This window comes from Dipodomys merriami, unplaced genomic scaffold (assembly GCF_024711535.1).
Source record: "Dipodomys merriami isolate MVZ:Mamm:240054 unplaced genomic scaffold, mDipMer1.0.p SCAF_176, whole genome shotgun sequence".
NCBI classification, from domain to species: Eukaryota; Metazoa; Chordata; class Mammalia; order Rodentia; family Heteromyidae; genus Dipodomys; species Dipodomys merriami.
In genome coordinates this window covers 2,116,322-2,141,893 of record NW_027203115.1, presented here as the reverse complement: position 1 = coordinate 2,141,893, position 25,572 = coordinate 2,116,322, and the positions used below count along the sequence as shown (strand labels likewise).

Below are 25,572 nucleotides of genomic sequence, written 5' to 3'. Positions count from 1 at the left end.
TGGTGCTGTGGCTCAAAGTGATTGAGTGCTAGCCTTGAGCAAAAAGCTCAGGGTCAGCTCCCAAGCCCTCACCTGCAGAGTCCTGGAGCGCAGTGGCCAGTGAAGAGGGTGTAGGTGTAAATCATGCGGGGTGTGCAATCTGAGTGGCTTGGTGGCCCTGGGCTCCCCAGAGCTTTACCGCCGCTTCCTGGGTGTGAAGCCTTTCTTTCTGTCTTGTGTGCTGCTGGCCTCCGGTGGTCAGCGATTACACGAAGGCTGGGGAAACGCGTGGCAAGATGAGCTTTCATCTCAAGAATGGGAAGCGAGGTGGCCACGTGGAGCAGGGTAACCGTGGATGCAAAGGAAACCCTGGTGTGCCAGGCCCGGGCCCGGCCGGCACGGCGGGACGCGGTCCGCGCTCGCGGGCTGCCACAGCCAGGAGGCCGCGGAGGGCAGAAACCTGGGCGGGGGCCGCGGCGCCGAGCCCAGGCCGAGCCCAACTCGAGGCGGAGGAGGAGCGAGACGGCCCGGGAGGTCGTCCGCTAGCTCCGCCTCCGGGTGCGGCCCGGAGGCCCGAGGCACATTCCGGGGACGGCGCGAGCGCCGGCCTCCGCGGGTCTGCGCTGCGGACCCCCCGGGAGCCGCACCCGGCCAGGCCTCGCGGCCGAAAGCTCCCCCCGCCACGGCCTCGCTCCTGCTCAAAACCCCGCGGAAAAGCGCAGCCTCCCGCCCACTCCCACGTGGGCGGGGCCGAAGCTCTGGGCGGAGCCTCGCGAGACCCAAACAAGCCCACGTGGAGGGGCGGGGCCTGTGCGGTGACGTCCCGTGCGCGGGGGCGGGCGCGCGTCCGCCGTACCCTTGCCGGGGGCCGTAAAGCGCGGAAGGTCGCGGTCCCCGGCGCTCCCGGAACTTTGGGCTCCAGGGTGGCGCCCTCCGGCCCGCGCCCGGTCGTCCCGCTTCCGGCCCGCGGCGATCCCCGGCGACCGTTGTGCGGAGCCTCGCATCTGCCGGGCGTTGCGGAGCGCGGAGCCCGCGGCCCCATGAGGTAAGGAGAGCGCCGAGGGGCTCCGTCGGCCTCCGCGGCCGCGCGGGCCTGGCTCCCCGGGCCCCGCGGCGTCGCCCCCGCCCTTTCCTCGCTGGTCCCCGCGGACGGGGGTCCGCGCCGCCTCCGGCTGCCGTTCGGTTCCGCCGGCCGGGCGTCGGCCCCGGTGCCGGCGCCCGCGGTCCGGTCCCGCGGTCCGGGGCGGCCGCAGGCCGCGCTGCCTCTCCCCTGGGCTCGCGCCCTCCGGGCCGCGCAGCCGCTGCGGCGCTCGCGGCCGCCCTCGGCCTCTGCAGGTGGAGGTGTTTTCCCGTCGTGAAAGGTGCGGCGCCTGTGCGGTGCGGTGCGGTGCGCTGCGAGCTCCGCAGGCGCCGCCGAGGCGGGGAAGCAGCTGCGTGGCGAGCCCAGGCCGGGGCGGGGCCCTCCTCCGGCCGCGAGCCTGGAGGGGTCGTTGCGAGGGCCCGTGCCGGCCAGCACTGTCCACGCCCGCTTCGCGCGTGCACGGTGGCACGGGGGTGGGAGGCAAGGGGCCCTCCCGCCTTTCCCTGCTGGGTGCTGTTTCAGTGTCTGACACTGTCTGGATTTCCTTGTGTTGAAAAATGGGACACCCTGGGCTAGACTAGCAGGACAGCAGTGCAGAGGGGGACCCTGGAATCTGCTCCTGCTGTGTGGGGGCGGGGGGCTGGGCAAGTCTGTCTTTCTTGGGACCAGCCTGCCTTGAGCCCACCCCTGGCCAACGCTGTAGACAGAAGGAAAAGTTGGCAAGGGACAGCTGTCCCCTGCTGGGGTTGGTATAAGATCTGATTGGGCTGAGAGGCTGTGGCTCACACTTGTAATCTTAGCTACTTAGAAGGCTGAGGTCTAGAGAATCGAGGTTTGAGGCCAGCCCGGGCAGAAAATGCCTCCAAATTCCATTGACTGGTTATGTACCTTAATGTAATATGTATCGTATACGTGTATTAAATTTACTGCACCCGTAAATATTATATGTCAAAAATAAGAGCACTGTAAATAAGTGCATTCTGGAAATAATACCTAAGAGCTACTAAAAAAGAATTTCTGCATCAGGGAGCTTCCTAGTAAATCAAGGTAGGGTACAGTGTTTTTGAGCCTATCAGAATTTTAACTAAAGACCTGTTAACATCTCCAAAGGCTCAGATAACAGGAAAAAAAAAAAAAAGATTTCATGTACTGGACAGGAGCACCAGCCTGGGCAAGTGAGCCAAAGGAGTGCTAGCCCTGAGTTCAACTTCTGGTACCTACTGCCCCAAACCAGCCAAACAAAAAAGTTGTGAGCCCAAGGAGCCTGGGTCTTAAAATTGCTTAGTAGGCCAGGCTTTGGTGGCTCACAGCTGTAATCCTAGCTATTCAGGAGGCTGAGATCTGAGGATCTCGGTTCAAAACCAGTCTAGGCAGGAAAGTGTGAGACTCATATCTCCAATAAACCACTCAGAAAACAGGAAGTGGTGCTGTGGCTCAAGAGGTAGAGTGCTTGCTGAAGAGCTGAGGGACAGTGCCCAAGCCCAGAGTTCAAGCCCCACCACGACAACAACAACAAAAAGATTGCTCAGCAGAAGGTATTTTCTAAGCACAGAACATTTCTCAGTAATATTTTTCGCAGTGATTTCAGGAACTTTACAAGAATTAAACCAGGTGATATTTATTTCTGACATCTTCCATTGTGTCTTTGGTAGAGTTAGCTTCCTTTGTTGTCAAGCTTTACTCTGGTTTTGCTACCAGACCTGTTGCTGGAGTGGACCTTAATGCCAGCTGTCCTTTGTTTACTACTTTATTTGGGGGGGCGGGGCCTGGTCTTGGGGCCTGAACTCTGGGCCTGGGCGCTGTCCCTCAGCTCTTCAGCTCAAGGCAAGCACTCTACCACTTGAGCCACAGCGCCACTTCTGGCTTTTTCTGCTTATGTGGTGCTGAGGAATGGAACCCAGGGCCTCATGCATGCAAGGCAAGCACTCTACCACTGAGCCACCTTCCCATCCCCTCATCTGTTTTCTTGTGTATGTATTTTTTGACCAGGTAAAGTGATACAAGGCAGGGTTTGAGTCTTGGCTGGCTCTGTTCTGTAGAAAGCAATAATCTCCTGTAATAACTTGAATCAGAGTTCCTTGTAGGCATGGAAGTGTGAGGGTGTACATTAGAGGTGCAGTCACCAAAATGGTGTGCAGAATATCTGATGGGTTTGCTTTGGGTTCGTTTTTATTAATTTGGTTCGAACTTAGATGGGGAAAAGGAAAATGTTGGGAATTTGTTGTGTTATTCAAAAAGTTGTTTGAGACATCATTGTCTTCAGGTACTAGGGATTTGAAGCCAAGTCTTAATCACCAAACACCTCCATGTAGTATGGGTAGCAGTGGGTTTACCTAGTCTTAAACACCTGTTGTTCAGTTAATCCCAACCTGTTTTCCCAAGTAGTAAGGGAGGATCGACCTCAAGCACTGCATTAGGCAAGGGACTGAAGTCAGCCACGGCCACCCCTTCCACAGGTTGAATAACCGGAATTCCCACATTTGGCTCCATCCTGTCTTAGGGGCGCCTTGTTGAGCTTATGAAATGTTTCTAGGAACCATAAGAGACAGTAGAACATGTGGGGGCTCAGGGTCTTCAATAGCCTCTTTCCTAGAGAGCCCAGGTGTTAGACACATGGTGTTTCCATGGGAACAGCCCACGGCTGGAGGGTATGTGTATAAGGCCATTTATTTATAAAATTGATGCCAACTAAGGCCATGTCCAAATACAACCATTTATAAAATTGATGCCAACAACAAAAAATGTAGGGTAGAATAGTTGGGTGAGCAGGGTGCTGGTGGCTCACAACTGTAATCCTAGCTACTCAGGAGGCTGAGATCTGAGGATCATGGTTTGAAGACAGCCTGGGCAGGAAAGCCCCTGAGACTTATTTCCAATTGAGCCACAGCGCCACTTCCGGTTTTCTGTTGGTTAACTGGTAGAACGCTAGCCTTGAGCTGAAGAGCTGAGGGACAGTCTCCAAGCCCAGAGTTCAAGCCCCACAACCAACAAAAAGTCAGGTGAGCTGGGTGTTGGTGGCTCATGCTTAAGAGGCTGAGATCTGAGGATCATAGTTTGAAGCCAGCCCAAGCAGGAAAGTCTGAGAGACTCTATTTAATCAAGGAAATGGAGCTGTGACTCAAGTGGAGCACTACATTTGAGCGAAAGGAGCTCAGGGACAGCACCTGAAAAGACAACAGAAGGAAGCCCAGTGACTAAATCTATACCCAAGAGCTCAGTATAGTGAAAGAGCAATGGTTCTCCTTTGTTGGGCTTCCGTGTGTGTGAATGTGGCACCGCACAGACATGGCTGCGGGTTGTGTCAGAGCTTACTGGGAGTCAGAGGCTGGTGTCTAGTGGCTGCAGCAGGAGAAAGGGAGGCACTCCCTCTCCAGCCAGACCAACATTTTGGAATCAGGAGTAAATGGCTAGCTGTCCAGTGTTTGCTTACCCTCTGTGACAGCAAACAGATCACTGCAGATGAAGGCAGGACATGTCACAAGCATGTGCGGCAAAAGAAAATGTCTTTTTATTTACACACAATACATGAAGAAAATCCCAAATAAGACCCAGCTGGCAGAAATACAGTGCACATTCCACATCCAGAGGGCAGAAATGCTCAGTCACTCTGTACTCTAAAGCACCCAGGCTCTAGAGAAGAGGTCCTACTTACTAAGAATGCCCTCAGTGCCACATGCTAGCTGCAAAGAACACACAGGAGCTGGGAGAAACTATATACACTTCAAATACAAATAACCAGTTACAGGACTTTATAATAATTACAGTGGCATTTTTGTACATCCCATGAGTTGAGCAGAGAGAGTGTAAAGTGTGAACTGGAAAACCCTTCAGTGAAATGAAGGAGCCTCAGAACTTTCTGTCCTGCACCCCTTCTTTGCTGAGGAAGAAGAGGTTCTGCAAGGTGATGGGAACCCACAGGCTGATAGAATAAGAAAAGTTCCCATCTCCATCCACTTGACATTCTGGAGTGTAAGGCACTAGAACTGGGCTTGGAGAGGTGCTCCAGTTCCTGATATGCAAAGGAAAACTTGGTGAATATGCTAAAAAATACCCTCCCCTCTTGCAGTTTCTGCCCTTGATGACCAGAAAACAAGGCAGAAATGTTTGCAAAGGATTAGAAATGGGTGCATCAAAATATGAGGAAATGGCTAGTGCAGAAATGAGTAATTCTTCGAGATGCAGTTTGCCTTTTTAGAGGTCAAGCATCCTATCATACAGGGAGAGTAGTGCTTATGTATAATGGACAAAAACATACAAAAATAGTCCATTCTTATGAAAAACAGTACACTGCAAGTGATAAGGAACTGTATAGCAGCAAGCCCCATACTGGCATGAATGTGGGAACTTTCAACTCAGCACCTTGGAGTCCAAAAATGGTGTGTGTGGGGGGGTGCTGCCATGCTGCCCAACAGAGCCATGGCTTACCACTTCTGACAGCCAGAGTCTATGGTTAGAGCTCAAACATCCTGCGCCCTTTCTACTCACATGCTTCTTAATCTGTGTGCCTGAAGATGAACCTTCTTTATCTGTAAGAAAAATGTACCTGTGATGTGTTGATAAAATGCTGCTTATATATCAACATTCCTGAGGGGTATGTTGGGAGTGTGATTCGGAAACTATAGTGGCAGAAGAATACAATTCAGTGCTAACCACTTTTCAGTTAAGCAGAGCTCTTACATACTACAGAGGAGCCTTGTTGACTACCTGTCCAAGAAGCAACAGATGAAATGAACCACACCCTTCCAACAACAGCTGTACTCTGGGACACAGAATCACAGGGCTAGTATTAAGATTGCTAGCCTAGAACATTCTTTGCTATCTGTTACAGGTCCTCCGAGGATGAAGATGCATTCAAATGCCAACGGATGTATCCATAATCTAGAGGATAAACAGCTAAAAAAAAAATCTCACTGGCTTTCTAAAAAAAAAAAAAAAAAAAAAAAAAAATCTCTTCAATGAGGCAGAGCACACTTAGAAGCTCCTGACATTCATTTCCGTACTGCCACTGCTACCCACAGGATGGGAGAGGAAGGAGGCCAATGAGTACATGCCAAAGCAAGGCAGTAATACTATGAGAGCTGAAAATCCTTCGTTTTAGTTATGCTGTTAGAAACAGGAAATGATGCAGGAAAGCAGGTAGTGCATAACAGGTAATAGCCCAGGGTAGGGTAGCACACCTTATGATAAAAGCTCACCTGAAGTGAGTGTACCCCATTGCTGCAGAAATGGGCTCTTTGTAGTCAAAGCAAAGCTGATGTTTGAGCACTAGGCTTAACAATACGCATGTCCCATGTTTGGTGATGCAGAGGCCCCTAATAGTAATTGTCCAGTTGTCTTTTACCACTTAAGATGCTTATAACACCAAGTGGACAAAGCAGTTTTACTTTGAAAGTTTTTTTTTGCCAGTCCTGGGGCTTGAACTTAGGGCCTGGGCACTGTCCCTGAGCTTCTTTTGCTCAAGGCTAGCACTCTACCACGAGCCACAGCACCACTTCCAGCCTTTTCTGTTTATGTGGTACTGAGGACTCAAACCCAGGGTTTATGCATGCTAGGCAAGCACTCTACCACTTTTAAAACACGCACGTCACACTAAATGTACAAAATAAAACCAGACTTATACTAAGGTTGAATGAGCCATGAGAGTATTTAAAGGGCATTTAATAAATAAGTGATGGCCAAGAAGATTAATACCTTCCTTGCCAGAGTCCAGGGACGATGGCCCTAACTTATGGAAGAGGTGTTTACAAGCCCAGTCTTAAGGGCTCACCGCACCAGAAACGCAAGCACTATTGGCTCACAGGGGAAGACCGCCATCAGCAACGCGAGGCCAGGGCTTCTAGCACTACTTCAATAAAAAGTTACCGCATGATTCTGGACACAGCTCTCCTACTCAGAAAGTCAGCTAATTAATAAAATAGTGATTAGAGATTAACAAGTGCAAAAAAATAAGAGAATCCAAATCCACATTGAACAGTATTTGGGGGTGGGGGATGAGGCTGGGAGGAGGGCAGCACTAGGGTTTAAACCAGAGCTTTGGGCTTACTAGACAGATACTCTACCACTTGTTACACCCTAGCCCTCCAGATTGAAGACTGTGTGGGAATGGCACCCCCAATTTTAAACAGATGGCTTTTGTTCAAGCATTTTTCTAATTAAATTCCAAATATTCATTTATAGGGAGGACTGGAATGGTGCGAGCACAGCTGAAAGAACACGAATGCCTTGAGCACTGTTACCTGCTTCCATCTTCACAGGTCAGTGGGCTCCTTGCTGGGCTTTGGCCATGGGCTCATCCCTGCTCTCCTTTGTAGCTGCTGTTTTCCTTGTTTGGCTTCTAGGGAGATTAGCTGAAGGTGTTGCGCAGCACCTTCAGCTAGTTTAAAAACACATTTGCTCCAAAATACAAAGCCTCCCTTTACAAGCCTTCCTTTAAGTCAACTAGAAGTCCACCCACTCAACCCTCCAAAAAATGTGGACAGTCAGTAATCAGGTGGGCGTGGTCTAGCTGGAGAAATGAGATGTAGAAGGAGCTAGTGAGTGGGTTACATATTCCACAGAAAGATCAGAAGGCAAACACCTCAGAATCTTAAGCTACTCTAATATACTTACAGACATAACAACTAATGCTACTCTAATCTTTAATATACTTACAGACAGAACACAACTAATGCTATCAAGATACCAAGACAACAAAGGTAACAGCTGAGCTAAATTTTCCAATAGCAGCTTGGTTATACTTTCAAAAATCTGGATTAGGTGAGTTTGTACACAAGTGTTGTAGTTGGACAGCACAATCGGTGAAAAATCTAAGTTTCCAAAAGTGTGCAGAGTACCTTTGGGGTACCTCAAGTCATTTTCCATTCCAAAGGATTTAGAAAGATGACTAGATGGGAATCAATGGAGAAGATTCATCAGTCTCTAGCCTTGTCACTTAAGATTTAGCTTACTCAGAATTCTCATTGGACCAGCTCTCAGTGGTCATCTCTGTATGGTTTTGTTTCTGGCCAGAAGATGATGTAAATCTCAGAATCCAAAATTGACATGAACAACAAGACTTACTCACCCACCTGACTTTCACTTCTTTCCTCTAAAGAGAGAGAAGAACATATGCTGAGCCTGTGCACTGGCTGCCACAAGGCCGAAGTGAGGCTGAGAGTCCTTTGAAGAGGGAAATCAAGATGAGATGCTAACTTTTGAATATTTAAAAGGAACACAGCACTGTTTTAATAGTCGGAAACTTGGCATTGGTGGTGGCATACTTTCTGAGGTTAGACCATTTCTGCTGGGTAAAGCAGCACAAAAGGCAACGTTTTTTTCCTCAATGCTGACCTAATTGTTTCCTCATCTACAAAATAAAACATAACCTCATTACAGATATTAGCAAGACTTGAAAATTATAGGCAGATTGCCCTGGCCCAGATGTTTAAAAACTAGTATTCGAGAATGAGGATGCTGTCAGGTTAATTGCTTGTCTCTGCCAAAGACACACCTCTGTGGTGCCTCATCAGTGAGGTAGGTGATCATCCTTTTGCTAAAGGTATCAAGAGCCAACCCTTAAGGTACAGTGGAACAGAAAAACGATCTGCCTAACTAAAAGGCACAAGCTGTTCCAGTGGCTTCCTTAAACACAGTGAGTAGTTCCACCACAATTAACAGGTCACTAGAAGTTTAAGGAAATGAATTCTTACTCTAAGGCCTGTGTAATACCAACCTGCCTTGCTTTGTGATAGTGCATTTAAAATCGGTCTTAACACAATACCGTAACAAGCAAGTGGAGCTTGCCTCTGTCCTGTATATCAGATACACTTCTTGCCACCCCGGGAATCTGAGCAGGAAGAACCCAGATAGTAATACTAGGGACAACAGCAAATGAAAGTAGAAATTTAAAACCAGGCCAGGTTCACAATTACATCAAGAAGCGAAGGGAGGCAAAGGTTACTTCAGAAAGGACAGATATGGAGTGGGGAGAAAGAGAACCTTCCTAAGGTAGGAAGAGAATGCCCTGTCATTATTTCCCATGTAAGTCACTCCGCTCCATGTCATCCTTTCGTCGCTTGTGGGTGAAGAGGGAGGGGACAGGGTAGAGCTTGGCCTTGGCCTGGAACCGGTTTCCTGCTATATCAATTTCATACTCTCCCCGGTTAATGAAGTCTGCTGTCACTACTTGCTCTTCCCCACTGTCTTCAGAAAAATTGTGCACAAAGCCCAGGCACACGTGGCGCTCCAGGGTGTAGCTGTAGGCACTGCTGGTGGTCTTGCCAACATACTGCCCATTCCGGTAAATGGGCTCTCCCCACCATGGCCAGAGGTCCAGGTCTGTGTCATGGTCATCCAGGATGAACATAGTAAGCCGCTTATATACCCCATTCTGCTTCTGGTGCAGAAGGGCATCCCGACCAATGAAATCCATGTCCTAGGAAAGAAAGGAAACACTGAGCTACCTGTCTATACTCCTTGATGATTAGAATGTGAAGCAGCCTCAAGGTATTAGACATCCTGGTGGTACTATAGTGGAATGCAGCATGTCTCCGAGATAGTTTCCCTAGGTGATGGATGAGTATATTCATAAGACAAGATTTAAAAAGGCAGGGCTGAGAAGGTGGCTCAGTGGTAGAGCGCTTGCCTTGCTTGCATGAGGCCCTAAGTTCAATTCTTCAGCACCACATAAGAAAAAAAAAAGCCGGAAGTGGCGCTGTGGCTCAAGTGGTAGAGCGCTAGCCTTGAGCTGAAGAGCTGAGGGACAGCGCCCAGGCCCCATGACCTCCAAACCCCCCCCCCCCAAAAAAAAAAAAAAAGATTTAAAAAGGTATTTTTCTTTTTATTTGTACTGGTCCCGGGGCTTGAACTCAGGGCCTGGTGCTGTCTCAGCTTTTGTGCACAAGGCTAGTACTTACTTGTGCCCCAGTGCCATTAGTTGGAGATAAGAATTTCACGTGCCTGGGTGGCTTTGAACTGCAATTCTTAGATCTCAGCATCATCCTGGGTATCTAGGATTACAGGGATGAGCTACCAGTGCTAGTCAAGAAAAATGATTAAATGTTTTTAGTGTTTAACAGTATCTCTGAAGAGAGAAAGATCAATTTATGTTTTTTCCCAAAGTTACTACTGTTATCAGAAAAAAATTACATGTAATTGCTTTAAAAAAAAAAAACTATAAAGTATCCTAGCTACTCAGGAAGCTGAGATCTGAGGATCACAGTTCAAAGCCAGCTTGGGCAGGAAAGTCCACGAGACTCTCATCTCCAATAAACCACCAGAAAACTGGAAGTGACACTATGGCTCAAGTGACAGAGCATTAGCCTTGAGCTGAAAAGCTGAGGGATAGCACCCAAGTGCAGAGTTCAAGCTCCACAACCAAAAAAAAAAAAAAAAAAAAAAATCAAACCCAAAACCTGTAAAGCCAGGCACTGGTAACTGACGCCTGTAATCCTAGCAACTCTTATCTCCAATAAAGTATTCAGAAAAAGCTGGAAGTGGAGCTGTGGCTCAAATGGTAGAGTATTAACCTTGAGAATGAGATGCTCAGGGACAGAACCAGGACATGAGTTCAAGCCCCAGGACTGCAAAAAAAAAAAAAAAAAAAAAAATAGTAGTGCTAGGTTCAGCAGCACATTTACTAAAATAGAAACAATTCAGAGATTAGCATGGTCCCGATAGAGGACACACAAATCTGTGAAGTGTTCCATACTTTATAAAACAAAACTGTAGGCAGGTTATATTGGCTCACACCTGTAATCCTGGCTACTCAAAAAGGTAAAGATTGGACAGATTGTGGTCCATGCTTTTCTGGTTAATGTGAGACTCTATTTAAAACACTTGCACTATGCTGGATGCTGATGGCTCACACCTGTAGTCCTAGCTACTCAGTAGGCTGAGATCTGAGGATCATGGTTTGAAACCAGTTCAGGCAGAAAAGTCTGTGAGACTCTTACTCCCAATTAAACATCCACAAGCCAGAAATGGAGTGTAAGTTCAAGCGAAGCACTAGCATTGAACGAAAAAGTTCAGGAACAGTACTCAGACCCCAGGTTCAAGACTGAAGAGTACTGGCACCAAAAATAATTTAAAAAGTGTTGCTTATGACAAAAGGACAGCAACTGGGTGGACTTGATTCTTCTGAACTACGCCATCTAAAAAATCATCTATTGCTTAAAAGTTAGACATTTGATAACTAATGTGTGGTTTGGGGTTTTTTTTTGGTCAGTCGTGGGCTTGAACTCTGGGCCTAGGCCAAGTCCCTCAGCTCTTCAGCTCAAGGTGAGTGCTCTACCACTTGAGCCACAGCTCCGGTTTTCTAGTGGTTGATTGGAGATAAGAGTCTCGAAGGACTTTCCTGCCCGGGCTGGCTTTGAACTGTGATCCTCAGATCTCAGTCCCCAGGTAATTAGGATTACAGGAGTGAGCCCACCGAGCCTGGATGTGTGTGGCATTTTAAAGTCAGCATAATCAACTCATAAAAAACTTTCCCCAAGCCGGGCACTGGTGGCTCACGCCTGTAATCCTAGCTACTCAGGAAGCTGAGATCTGAGGATCCAATTCAAAGCCAGCCAGGGCAAGGAAAGTCCTTGAGACTCTTATCTCCAATAAACCACTAGAAAAACCGGAAGTGGCTCTGTGGCTCAAGAAGTAGGAGTGCTTGCCTTGAGCTGAAGAGCTGAGGGACACCAACCAAAAAAAAAAAAAAAAAAAGAAAACTTTCCCCAAAGCACTTAGTCTCTAAAGGGCAAATCACACGAACATTGCATATTCCATTTCTCCTGATTTACCTTCTATCAGTTTCCCTACATGTCAGCAATTCTTCCCTGAGATCTCACAGTATCACCGAACTGAGTGGCAGAGTGGAGTCTGGATAAACACTGTACCTTGTCTAATTTCACCCGAGATTCTCCTCCACATTCCAGGGGTGTAGTGAGGGTATTTAGATCCTGGCCCCAGAAGGCAAAAAACTTCTCAATTCGTAGACTTCGAAGAGCATAGTACCCAGCATTCCGGATTCCGTATTTTTGCCCAACACTCATCACTTCATTGTACACATGAAGTGCATACTGTTAAAAGACGGGAAAAGTTAGAAGCCTTTCAAATCAGAGCTCATATGGAATATATAATATTACTAATGTAGACAAGGGAAAGATTGTACAAAACTCCCGGATGTCTCATTTTTTTTGTTGGTCATGGGGCTTGATCATGAAGCCTGGAAATTATCCCTGAGCTTTTAGGCCTACTTTCGGTTTTCTAGTGATTAACTGGAGATAAGTGTCTCACGGACTTTCCTGCCCTGGCTGGCTTTGAATCACTATATTATATGTTGGGCTTCTGTATTACAGCTCATTCTGTTTCTTTTGTCGGTCATGGAGCTTGAACTCTGGGCTTGGGTGCTGTCCCTCAGCTCTTCAGTTCAAGGCAAGCACTCTACCACTTGAGCTACAGCGCCACTTCTGGTTTTCTGGTAGTTTATTGGAGATAGGAGTCTCACGGTTTTTCCTGCCTGGGCTGGCTTTGAACCATGATCCTCAGATCTCAGCCTCCTGAGTAGCTAGGATTACAGATGTGAGCCACCAGCGCCCAGCTACAACTCATTCTTAATAAATCATAGGGCTAGAAATTGTTCTTATTATAATGGTGACCCCACCATCTTACTTAGTTTTACACTCTTGCTCCAATCTCAACTTTCGCTCTTACCCCATCTACTTGACCAACATGTGAAAACCCGGATTGTTACGTATGTATGCACATGTTTACTATTTCACATAATTATATAGCTTTTTTTTTTTTTTTTGTCGGGCCTGGGGTCTGGGTGCTGTTCCTCAGCTTTTCAGCTCAAGGCTAGCTAGCACTCTACCACTTGAGTCACAGCGCCACTTCTGGCTTTTTCTGCTTATGTGGTGCTGAGAAATCAAACCCAGAGCCTCATGCATGCAAGGCAAGCACTCTACCACTGAGCCACCTTCCCAGCCCCATAGATAGCATTTTTTAAGAACCCAGAATCAGTGGAGACAGGAAAGCACAGCTTAACTATCTGTGTCTCATTATGCAGCTGTTTCTCTCTCTTATGGATGTGTGTATATCTCCTTTTCTTGATTACAGAAACATGTAAGCATCAGTAAGTGAACAAAAGTTTACCCAAATTCAATTTCTTCTATTGACCAGATGAAGAGGCTATTCTGGACACTTGAAAACAGAATGAGAGATAGCCAGGATAGAAGACTATGGAAATGGGAAGACCAGATACAGACCTGCTGAGAAGTAAGACAGCAGGAAGCCTGGACTGACAAGGGAAGGGTAGGCCCACCCACTGAGTAAGCCCCATCAGCCGAGGGTTACTTGGGAGATCTGAGGTGGCCAAGCCAAGTCTGTTTCCCAGATGATTGCCCAGTGTACCTGCCACTATGCTAGGCAGGAGAGAGAGCTCTGAGCCTCACATCCAGCAGGCTGCTATATTTCTCCTGCCTTCCTACCACAGGGTTTTTTCTGTAAGTGCCGAAATCACTAAAACCAGCCAGCAACATGCTGGAGCCCCTTGATTACAGTATCAAATCAGTCATTTTCTTTTCTATGGTTTTTTGTGGGATAGTTGACTCTAATTGACTTTAATCTATTTGTTTGTTTGATTTGTTTTAGTGTTACTGCAGTGACAGCAGAGTTTTTCTCCTCTGAGGTACTGGTGATTAAGTCCTTGTGAGAAAAAGCTACAGGCCTCCAAATAAAACTGAAAGAAAAAAGCTTTCCCAACAGATGGCAAATTAAAACTTAAGGTAACATATCGACTTCAAGAACTCGCAACTCTTTAATAACTGAATCCAGACACGTCGAACAGAATGAAATTGCAAAGAATTCAGAAGTCTTGAAAAGTCTTGTTTTGAAAATGATCAGTGACCTCAAGAAAATTTAAATGAACAAAATGAATTAAGCTAAAACCTGGAAATAAGTATCAAGAACTTGGATGAAAATTTCAACTTGGGAAAAATAGTAATATAAGAACATCCAAAGCTTTAATAAATCAAAATATTCCAAGGAAAACATCAAGTAGACCAGGATGCACAAAGACTATGAAGTACTGACAGTAGGAGAGAAGAGTTGTTACACTCAGATGACAAAAAAGGTGGGTGTTGCCTATAAGCCTCGTTACTTGGGAGGCTGAAAGTAAGATTATACCTCAAGGCCAATCCGGGCAAAAAAGTTCACAAGATTCCGTTTGGACACAAAAAGATGGCTTAGAAGCATACATAGGAGGATCAGTGTTCAGGCTGACCCAGACATAAAGACCCTATCTCAAGAACAACCAGAGCAAAAAAGGCTACTGACATGGTTTAAGTGAGTTCAAACCCTAGGACTGCCCAAAAAAAAAAAAAAATTGTAAGAAAATACAATTCGAAATCAATATGAGGGCTAGAAATTAAATACATGAAGGCTGAATAATGCACTCTGGATGAAGAAACCAAAGGTAATTTAAAGTCTTAGAATTACAGCTGCCAGAGTGACAATAGAGGCCTTGGAGTTCAAACTCCAGTACCACCACACACACAAAAAAAACTATTAGAATCAAATGAAAACAATTTACCATAACCTCCAGAGTAGATAGAACAAAGGCAATTCCTTACTTTTTTGGTCAGTCGTGGGGCTTGTAAAAGCACCTGTAATCCTAGCTACTCAGGAGGATTAGATCTGAGATTGTGGCTCAAAGCCCACTGTGCAGAAAAGTCCCTATGAGACTCAATCGCCAATTAATCACTCAAAATAACAGAAGTGGTGCTGTGGCTCAAGGGGGAAAGCACTAGCCTTGAGCACAAAGACACTCAGGGACAGCTGAAGAGCTGAGGGACAGTGCCTAGGCCCTGAGTTCAAGCCCCATGACAGACAAAAGTTTTTTTTTAACAGTTCAAGATGGTGAAATTCCTTCCTGTAGCTTATCTCAATTCTCAAGGCCCAGTCATACACAACTCTCCAAATCTGCAGGTGCTCATGAACTTTGAGTCGCCACCTCCCTGCTCCCATCCCAGCGGTCCTGAAAAGGAAGATGGAGCTCTTACCTCTATGGGGATATAAAGCATGAATCCTGGCTCTCCTGTGTGAGTCATGCTCATTACCCGGATCCCATTTGCATAGCCAACACTCATCTCCTGTAGACACACAGAAAGTCACAGATACTGATCAAGGGAATAAATGCCTAAGAAACTTCTCATTAGCCCTGTACTCTTCACTTAACTCTTAAGGGAGATATGTCACCACTTCCAATGTTTGGCCAAACAAATGGTAAAAAGTACTAGCAGTCATTTAGTTGGGGGTATCTAGAGCAATGAGGGCAAGTTTCTTCTGAGGGACACTGCAGACAATCTGGATGCCTGCTACCCTGACAACAGAGATCCATCTTCTAATTTCCAAACATTGTAGCAGCTCTAGTTGAGGCCACTGTCTTAGTCACTGCTGAGCAGCTGAGGGAAGGAAAGTAGTCAGCTTCAAACAACACAAACCACCATGACAGGTAGTAATGGCTAATGTGGAGCTTCCTGTTGCTTTCCCTGCTTTAGGGAGGAGAGAACAATTTATAGATGGATCTCAACTTTGGTTTGTACTTCAAAGAGCCTCCATCAGTAATTATTTGGAAACACCATATTACAGGTTGCCAAAATGTTTTCTTGTTTAGACCTCTCTAATAGCTCTAATACTCCTGAAAAATATTTCATGATCATTGCTTTGATTCAGCTACAGTTTGTGTCAGCTATTGCTGCCACTTACAGAAATTTTTGAGTTGTTTGAAATACAGTCATGTCATTTCTCCCCTAAAGACAAGTATTACACAGAAGTTTACTCTGAAAGAAAAAGCAAAGCTAAGGGGGAAAATAGGTCCTATTCCTTTAAATCTACCGTTACAAAAACCAACAGATGAACAGATCTGGCTTTCAAAGAAGATATCCTAATAAAATTTGAAAGGTGAAAAATAATCTACCCTGTCCTTTTGCTTGCTTAAAAAAAAGAACACTGTAAGATGTTAGTGCTCCTACTATGAAAGAAACATTCTCTGCCAAATTAATACTCACCTTGCAAAAGAGAGTTGGGAAGTGATCTGGAGTCATAGGTGCGTAGGACAACTCAGATAACACATCCACAGCTCGAGGGCCAATCAGATTGAGGGCTACAGAGAAAAGCACAAAGAGGTGCCTAGCCTGTCTAGGTGAACAACTAAGCCAATGAGAAGTATGTTCTAGAGTTGCTCACCTATGGTCAGCCTTGGGTAATGAGACCACACTATCCCTTTGCTTAGCTTATCTAAGGTGCAACCCAGTCACTCTGATCATGGTATGAATACCTCTGCTGACAGGCCTGTCAAATGCAACTACTGACTGCTGGTGTAAAAGCTGAGTAGTATGTTTTTTCACCCTGGTTCATTGGAAGGCAGTGTTTTTTCTTCTACAGAGCAATTAGGGTGACAAGACCAACTCTTGGCCAATGAGATACTTCCAGGACTGGCCATGGACTGTTTCCATTCTCTTTCTCTCTTCCTAATGTGACCACATGATGGAAATGGCACCAGTCTCAAACCCTGAAGAGTTATTTACGTCCACCTGCCCTGGACTCCTATCTTAGAGTAGTAGCTCATAATTATACATCAAGTGCCTTAGTACAGGCAGAACACAACTTTTGCTCAATAAGATTCTGTAGTTTTCTGGATACTAGTGGCTTACACTTGTAATCCTAGTAACTCAGCAGGCAAAGATCTGAGGATCTTGGTATGAAGCCAGTATGGACAGGTAAGTTTCTGAGGTTTTTTTTCCCCCCCAATCGTAGGGCTTGAACTCAGGGCCTGGGCACCATCTCTCAGCTTTTTTGCACAAGGCATTCTACCACTTTGAGCCACAGCTCCATTTCCTATTTTTAGGTGGTTAATTGGAAAAAAGAGTCTCAGACTTTGCTGCCCAGGCTGGCTTTGAATCATGATTTTCAGATCTCAGCCTCCTGAGTAGCTAGGATTACAGGTGCCCGGTTCCATGAGACTTATCTCCAACTAACCTCCAAAAAAAGTTGTAAGTACAGGTGTGGCTCAAGTAATAGAGCCCTAGCCTTGAGTGGAAAAAGCTAGGCCCGGAATTCAAGCCCTAGTATAACACAAAAAACTAAAAAGTTTTGTAGTTTGCTAGTGAAGTTAATTACTATTCATGAAAACAGACTAAGGCCTGAGAATCAACACTGGAGAGGAAAGGAGCAGATACCATGCGAGGAGGAAGAGAGGTTAAGTCTCAGTGGGGTGGTGTAAGTAGGGCCGCTGGGTGCCGTGGCTCATACCTGTAATCCTAACTACTTAGGAGGCTGAAATCTGAGAATCAAGGTTCATAGCCAGATCAGGCAGGAAAAGTCCTTGAGACTCTTATCTCTAATTATCCACCAGAAAACTGGAAGTGGTGCTGTGGCTCAAGTGGTAGAGCGCTTGCTTTGAGCCGAAGAGCTCAGAGACAGTGCCCAGGCCCAAAGTTCAAGCCCCATGACTGACAAAAAATTTTAAGGCTGGGTGCTTGCAGCTCATACCTGTATTCCAGCCACTCAAAAGAGGTTGAGGGCTGGGAAGGTGGGCTCAGTGGTAGAGCGCTTGCCTTGCATGCCTGAGGCCCTGGGTTCAATTCCTCAGCACCACATAAGCAAAAAGCAAAAAAGCCAGAAGTGACGCTGTGGCTCAAGTAGTAGAGCACTAGCCTTGAGCTGAAGAGCTGAGGGACAGCACCCAGGCCCAGAGTTCAGACTCCACGACCGGACCCCCCCCCAAAAAAAAAGAGGTTGAGATCTAAGGATCGTGGTTCAGAGTTAGCCCAGGCAGGAAAAATCTATAAGCCTCTTACCTCCAATTAGCCATCAAAAATCTGGACATAGAGCTCTGGCTCTAGTAGTAGAGCATTAACTTTGAGCAAAAGAGCTCAAAGACAGTGCCTACACACTGAGTTGAAGCCCAAGGACTGGCACACAAAAAAGTATTTGTACCCTCCCATACTAGCTGAAGGCATATAGTAATAAATTAAAACTGAAGCACTAGTTTCACAATTAAAAAGCAACCAAAAAGCCTCTTTACAAACACGTTCATTTTTTTTTTAAGCCAAAAAAGGCAAATGTAGAAAACAAGTGTTTATCTGCTAGTCTTTTCTAACTTGGGCTGACCCCAGATAGCCCCTTTACCAGTGTATTTCCAGGTGACATCCTCTAACAGCAGGTTGCTGTCTTTTGGCATGTATTTCTTAAGCCAGGACCAACAGTGGACTTGCTGATCAGTTGGAGAGATCATGAAGAAACTAGAAGAGAGATCCCAAAATAAAACCAGGTAACAGGAAATAATCAGGAAGCAATCAGGCACTAAAGTAATTTCAAAGCTCATTGAAAATACTGGGATATCTCAACTTTTTGGAGGATCAACACCACTGTTCTAGAATTTACCATATAATGACAAAACATAATTCTGGCTTCCTATAAGTGCCAAGAAATTATACAGACCTATAAAATAGGGAATCCTCTCCCTGTAGGAAAGCTTCTATACTAAATTTAACATAATCTATTGGATTTCTTACTCTCATAAGAGCTCCACTGATTTCTTTTAGAGGCTGCTAATAAGCTGTCCAATAAGTCTAGGAGAGCTGTCTAGTAAGTCAGTCATTGGGATAACTGACCTAGAAAAGTACAATAGGTGCTCTCACAGGATCACTAGGGACATGGTTCAAGGAGTATAAAGCTTGGCAAGCCCTTAGTTCAATCCCCAGTAACAACAAAAAAAGACTTTTCAGAAATTAGTAGCTGATCTCACCTGCGCTTGTTCAAGCGCGCAATGCTGCAGTCATTTTCATACCCTCCACCCTCATTAAGCATGCCAGTGTGCACGATGTGGCCCACAGGTACATCCAGGTCATTGGAAAACAGGAACTGTAGAATTTCTAATGCCTGATCTCCAGTGGACTGTAAGAAATGAAGCAAGGACAAGGAACCTAAGAGCCTAGCCATTGCACCTAGCTGAGAAAAGCAAATGTGCCCACACTCATGTGACAGTATTTGCAGATTTACTTCCTATAAAAACTCTAACCACAAAGCTCATAGAACTCATAAATGTTATAGACCACAATAGACAATTTGCCCCATGAAAGTTAGAATGTGTTTATGATTTTAACTAAGCATCACTATCCCACAATACTATGAAATTTGGGAAATTATGTAATCACTTAATCACAATAAAGAATTTGAAACAAAAACCAAACTCTAACCGAGCACCAGGTGCCTGTAATCCCAGCTACCCAGGAAGGTGAGATGTGAGGGTTGGTTCTAAGCCAGTAGGAATTAGCCAGAAGTAGAGTGCTAGCTAGCCTTGAACAAAACACTCAGAGATAATGCCTAGTCCCTGAGTTCATGACCCAGGATAGCCTCCTCAAAAGGAGAGCAGAGAGAGAGAAACTAAGGGAAAGCTATCAGTTCTTAACAATAGTAACTTCAAAGAAAAAAAACAGACTTGAGGAGCTAAAATTTCAGAAAATGTGAGAATACAGGTGAAACATGCCAGGTTCCTATGGAATGTTTTGAAATGAATTAAAAACAGGAGGCATTCTATTTATATACAGTTTTCCAATCTGTTGGTTCAAAATACTTACTGTTATCTCAAACTTGGTGAAAGAAGACATGTCGATGACACACACAGCTTCCTTACAACACTTGACTTCAGATTCCACAATGTCAAACCAATCTGGCTTATAGAAAGTCTTGCTCTGCTCTAATGCAAGGAGGTCTACCAAAATGGTGGAAAGAAAAGAGATGCTGAGAACTCTGCTTATACAGGTTGGTATAGTCTAGACAATTTGTATTATCCTTCCAGGAACAATTTGTATTATTCTTCTAGTTATATGCATTTACAAGTTTTATTATAGTTTAAAATGAACAAGAGAGGGCTGGGAAGGTGGCTCAGTGGTAGAGCGCTTGCCTTGCATGCCTGAGGCCCTGGGTTCGATTCCTCAGCACCACATAAGCAGAAAAAAAGAAAGCCGGAAGTGGCCCTGTGGCTCAAGTGGTAGAGTGCTAGCCTTGAGCTGAAGAGCTGAGGGACAGCGCCCAGGCCCAGAGTTCAGGCCCCACAACCGGACCCGAAAAAAAAAAAGAACAAGAGAGCAATTTCTTACCTTTGTCAGGTGGAACAAAGTATTTGGGCCTCTCAAATCCATGTTTCTCCATCCATCTGGCTCCTTGTGCATCCAGCCGGTCATAGAGTGGAGATGTACGTAACTGCCTGCCGGTCTGGAAGTCCCAACGGGGAACCTTCAGATCATACATCAGAGCTAGAACAGAAACAGTATGCCAATGCCCAGTTCATGGATTCAAGAATTGTGTATCCATATTCATCCACTAGCCTCTGAGGCCATTACTACTCAAGAAAACATATTTGCTTAAATTTCCCAACTATTACCTAGTGTAACCAGCTGCTCCTATAGACAGGAGAGTGCTGTTAAAAGCTGGCACTCTCTTTAAAAGCTAATGAGCTATTCATAATTTCTATTTCCAACTAGTAGGCAAAAACAATGGAAGAAATATCATAGTTCTAGACTTTGCTCAACTCCAAAGCAAGGTTATACCAAAACAGGACCCAAGTGACAGCAGAATATTAAAAAAAAAAAAAAAAAAAGTCTCGGCCTGGTGGCTCATACTTGTCATCCTAGCTACTCAGCAGGCTGAAATCTGAACTGCAGTTCAAAGCCAACCCAGGCAGAGAAGTCCCCATATGACCTATCTCCAATTAACCACTTAAAAACTGGAAATGGTGCTTTAGCTCAAGGTGGTAAGGCACTAGTCTTGAGCAAAAGGAGCTCAGGGACAGTGCTCAGCCCGAGTTCAAACTCCACAACCAACCAAATAAAATTTTTTTAAAAAAAACAACAAGGGGGGCTGGGCAGAAAGCACCGAGGGCTTGAGTTCAAGATACCAAGACACACAGAAAGATCACTCAGAAGTAGAGCTGTAGCTCCAGTAATAGAATATTATCTGTGAGCCAAAGAAGCTCAGCAACAGTGCCCCATCACCAGCACCGAAAAAAGACATCTGAAACACCAAGAATTCTTTGGCAAGTCCTCTGCCTTTTTTTTTTTTTTTTGTCGGTCATGGGGCTTGAACTCTGGGCCTGGGCGCTGTCCCTCAGCTCTTCAGCTCAAGGTGAGCGCTCTACCACTTGAGCCACAGCGCCACTTCCGGTTTTCTGGTGGTTTATTGGAGATAGGAGTCTCACGGTCTTTCTTGCCCGGGCTAGCTTTGAACCATGATCCTCAGATCTCAGCCTCCTGAGTAGCTAGGATTACAGGCGTGAGCCACCAGCGCCCGGCTTCCTCTGCCTTTTAAAGAAAACAATTGGGGGCTGGGAAGGTGGCTCAGAGGTAGAGTGCTTGCCTTGCATGCATGAGGCCCTGGGTTTGATTCCTCAGCACCACATAAACAGAAAAGGTCAGAAATGGTGCTGTGGCTCAAATGGTAAGTGCTTGCCTTGAACCGAAAAGCTGAGGGACAGCTCTGAGCCCAGGCCCAGAGTTCAGGCTCCACAACTGACCAATAAAGAAAACAATGATCTTTAAAGCCAAAATGGGTAGTGACAATGCATTCAAAAGTTGCTAGCTACCACCTGTATCCTAACATTCCTGTTCCTAGAAGTAAACAAGGTACAATATACTAAAAATGTTCCCTATGTACCACATGGGCCTCTTACTCAGACCTGAAATAGACACACATCAGAAGCCCAACTCAAAGCAGTATTCAAGAACTAAGGAAAAACGTGCACCTCTAACTTATAAAATAGTCACTGGAAAGATTAACTGCAGCTACAGAGAATCGGGATAAAGCTTACTCACGCATGACTTCCATTACCCGATGGCGCAGAAAGGTACGGCTGCTCTGGAGGGCTCCAAAACGTTTCAAGTCCAATTCCCAGACATTTTCTGAGGGATAGCCATCTACCATCCATTCAGCAAGGTACCTGTTTAGATGGGGACAGAAAGCTGTTGGGCCTCAGACTGATACACAAGTAGTTACAATATACAAAGATCAAGTACCAAGGGAAATGAAAGATTCCTGTGTTGTAACAGACAGCTGAGCAATGCTGGTCAATTTCCTTATTAACCTTTCTAGAATAAGCAAACATGGATCCAAGTACTGTTCTCATAGAATCACCATAAGGATATTATTTAAGGTATATTAAGCCATATCAATGAAGATATAATAGTAAAACATGTACAAATATATTCTAAATTATATAGCCAATAGTCTACTTTTCTCTGTAAAATGGTTACTTGGGGTAATTATATGGTTATCTAGCCACATACTTTCTCTTAAGTGTTTTTTGGTAACTTTGTTGTTCTTGGTCATGGGGCTTGAACTCTGGGTCTAGAGGCTGTCCCTCAGCATCACAGCTCAAGGCAAGCTCTCTACCACTTGAGCCACAGCTCCATTTCTAATTTTCTGGTGGTTAATTGGAGATAAGAGTCTCTCAGACTTTCCTGCCTAGGCTGGCTTTGAACCGTGATCCTCAGATCTCAGCCTCCTGAGAAGCTAGGGTTATAGGCGTGAGCCACCAGTGCCTGGCTTTTTTTTTTTTTTTTTTGGTAGCTCTTACAACTATATTTTGGAGTCACAAAATACTCTGACCACCCCCCCTTGAGCAAGAAATTTGGACTACACAGGTCTACTTACATATGCATTTCTGTCCAAGATTTGAGACAGTTTGAAAACAAAATTTAACAGATGAACTAGCCTAAAACGTTGGAAACATTCAGAAAAAGTAGCCAGGTTTCAGTGGCTAATACCTATAAATCTCAGTTACTCAGGAGGTTGAGATCTGAAGGTTAAGATGCTAAGCCAGCCTAGGCAGACAAATCCAAGAGACTTATTGCCAGTTAGCAAAAAGCTGAAAGGTTCAAGTGCTAAAGTGCAGTCATGAGTGAAAAAGCCAAGCAAGAGCCTTGAATTCAAGCCCCTAGCAAAAAAAAAAAGAAAAAGGTATGCCAAGAACCCATAAAATACATATAATATTGTTGTACCATTTACTGCCAAATACGTAATACCTATAATCAAAATTTAATGTGATACATAGACATGGTACCATTTCAGTTTTTAAAAATGTAAATGTGGGCTGGGAAAGTGGCTTAGTGATAGAGCACTTGCCTTGCATGCCTTAGGCCCTGGGTTCGATTCCTCAGCACCACATAAGCAAAAAGAAAAAAGCCAGAAGTGGTGCTGTGGCTCAAGAGGTAGAGCGCTAGCCTTAAGCTGAAGAGCTGAGGGACAGCGCCCAGGCTCAGAGCTCAGACCCCACGACCGGAACCAAAAAAAAAAGAAAAATGTAAATGTAAATATGCAATATTAAACCATAAATGTATAAAATTAACTGTAGTACATACTGTGCTCTAGAAACCTGTTGCTATAGGGCTAAGCTCTGGAGTTCTGAGCTCCAGCCATAAGGGGGTGCTGCTCTTCCCTCCAAGAGTAGTTCATGTCCTTCTATAAGAAGTGATCTGTACGTCTCAAGTATTTTTCACTGAATAGCATAAATATACTATATGGCATAAATATAACAGACTATGTGTCATTGAGTATGCTACTAAGAATGCTGTTGATAAGTGGCTAGCTATTCACAGTTAAGTTCTGGGAAGATCTAAAGTTATACTTGGAGCTCCATCTACGAAAGTGTAGAGGCAGGAAGTGGCACTGTGGCTCAAGCGGTAGAGCACTCACCTTGAGCTGAAGAGCCCAGGGACAGCGCCTAAGCCCAGAGTTCAAGCCCCAAAACCGACCAAAAATAAAAATAAATAAAACTTATTTAAAAAAAAAAAAAGTGTAGAGGCCAGGTGTCGGTGATTTACACCTATAATCCTACTCAGTAGGATGAGACTGAGAATCGCGGTTCAAAGCCAGCCTGGGGCAGGACAGTCCATGAGACTCTTATCTCCAATTAATCACCAGAAAACGAAGTAGAGCTGTGGCTCAAGTGGTAGAGAGCTCACCTTGAGTTGAAGAGCTGAAGGACAGCGCCCAGACCCAGAGTTCAAGCCACGACCAAAGGGGGGGGGGGGGGAAGGGCTGGGAAGGTGTCTCAGTGGTAGAGTGCTTGCCTTGCATGCATGAGGCCCTGGGTTCGATTCCTCAGCACCACATAAGCAGAAAAGGCTGGAAGTGGAGCTATGGCTCAAGTGGTAGAACGCTAGCCTTCAGCTGAAGAGCTCAAAAGACAGCTTAGAGAGAAGGGCAATGATGAACATAAAGAGAATTTGAGTTTGTAGACTGCCATCCTAGTGACTCAGGAGGCAGGGATCAGAGGATCATGATTCAAGGTTAGCCCAGGCATAAAAAGCTCCAGGGACTCCATTTCAACCAATGTCTAGACATAGTGGTACATGCTTGTTAATCCCAGCTATAGGGGAAGCACAAGTCTGAGTGCAGTAGTACAACCTGTCATCCCCAGTTACAGGGGAAGCACAAACAATAGGATCACAACCCAGGCAACCTGAGTATAAAGCAAGATCCTACCTCGAAAATAAGCAATGTAAAAAGGGGATACCAGTGCAACTCCTACAATACTATCAAGAGGCCCACTGCAATCCCCCGTACTGGGAAAAAAAAAAAAAAAAAAAAACCCAAGGAGATAAGATACTCTTTTTGCTCATGACAGTGTGGGGTTTTTTGTTGCTGTTGTTCTACCAGTTGAGCCATAACTCTAGTCTCTTTTTTGCTGGTTAATTGAAGAGTCTTGCAGACTTTTCTGCCCAGGCTAGCTCTGAACCATAATCCTCATAATTGTGCCCACTGAGTAGCTAGGATTACAAGCATGGGCCACCAGTGCCCAACTCAAAATACGTTTAAAGGTTTTGAAATTGTTTCATGGTGGCTGGAGATTTAGTTCAATGTAAGAGTGCTTGCCTAGAAGTACAAGGCCTCAGCACCAAAATTATTTTTAAGAGTTTAAGGTTTTTTTTGGGGGGGGAGTTGTTTTGTTTTTGCCAGTTCTGGGGCTTGAACTCAGGGCTTGGGTACTGTCCCTGAGCTGCTTTTGCTCAAGGCTAGCACTCTCACTTGAGCCACAGCTCCACTTCCAGCATTTTCTGTCTTATGCAGTACTGAGGAATCAAACCCAGGACTTCATGCATGCTACGCAAGCACTGACCATTAAGCCACATTCCCAGCCCCAAGAGTTTAAGGCATTTTTAATAGCTTCATATTTTACAAAATGCCAGTGTCTCATGCCTATAATCCATCATCTCCAGCAAAACAAACAAACAAACAAAAAAACAGGCTACAGGTTAAGGCCCAATTGGTAGAACACCAGCCAAATAAGCAAGCAAACTCCAGTACCAAAAAGAGAAAAAGCCAGGCGCTGGTGGCTCACGCCTGTAATCCTAGCTACTCAGGAGGCCGAGATCTGAGGATCATGGTTCAAAGCCAGCCCGGGCAGGAAAGACTGTGAGACTCCTATCTCCAATAAACCACCTGAAAAACCGGAAGTGGCGCTGTAGCTCAAGTGGTAGAGCGCT

General features: G+C 45.4%; 1 protein-coding gene, 1 long non-coding RNA gene and 1 pseudogene across 7 annotated transcripts in view; 2 read left to right on the top strand and 1 right to left on the bottom strand.

Annotated features, from left to right (window-relative positions):
* Nucleotides 1–849: 849 nt before the first annotated feature.
* On the top strand, nucleotides 850–15,239 carry LOC138829754 (uncharacterized). 6 transcript variants are annotated; one of them, XR_011372710.1, is made up of 5 exons: nucleotides 850–1,024; nucleotides 7,238–7,314; nucleotides 7,714–7,755; nucleotides 13,208–13,303; nucleotides 13,679–15,239. It is a non-coding gene; the product is annotated as an uncharacterized lncRNA (long non-coding RNA). The 6 variants fall into 6 exon arrangements; XR_011372709.1 differs by having other exon boundaries at nucleotides 13,145–13,303; XR_011372714.1 differs by having other exon boundaries at nucleotides 13,145–13,339.
* Nucleotides 4,547–25,572, bottom strand: part of Pdpr (pyruvate dehydrogenase phosphatase regulatory subunit) — a 39,342-nt gene continuing 18,316 nt past the window's right edge. The window contains exons 10-18 of the mRNA XM_070026280.1: nucleotides 21,901–22,025; nucleotides 20,191–20,346; nucleotides 19,669–19,802; nucleotides 18,837–18,985; nucleotides 18,218–18,330; nucleotides 16,096–16,190; nucleotides 15,088–15,177; nucleotides 11,923–12,105; nucleotides 4,547–9,473 (exon numbers count right to left, since the gene is read on the bottom strand). Of these exons, the coding sequence (XP_069882381.1) occupies nucleotides 9,069–9,473; nucleotides 11,923–12,105; nucleotides 15,088–15,177; nucleotides 16,096–16,190; nucleotides 18,218–18,330; nucleotides 18,837–18,985; nucleotides 19,669–19,802; nucleotides 20,191–20,346; nucleotides 21,901–22,025 (1,450 nt within the window). The 3' untranslated portion in view covers nucleotides 4,547–9,068. The remainder of the gene's footprint in view (nucleotides 9,474–11,922; nucleotides 12,106–15,087; nucleotides 15,178–16,095; nucleotides 16,191–18,217; nucleotides 18,331–18,836; nucleotides 18,986–19,668; nucleotides 19,803–20,190; nucleotides 20,347–21,900; nucleotides 22,026–25,572) is intronic.
* LOC138829769 (U6 spliceosomal RNA) lies at nucleotides 10,653–10,752 on the top strand (annotated as a pseudogene).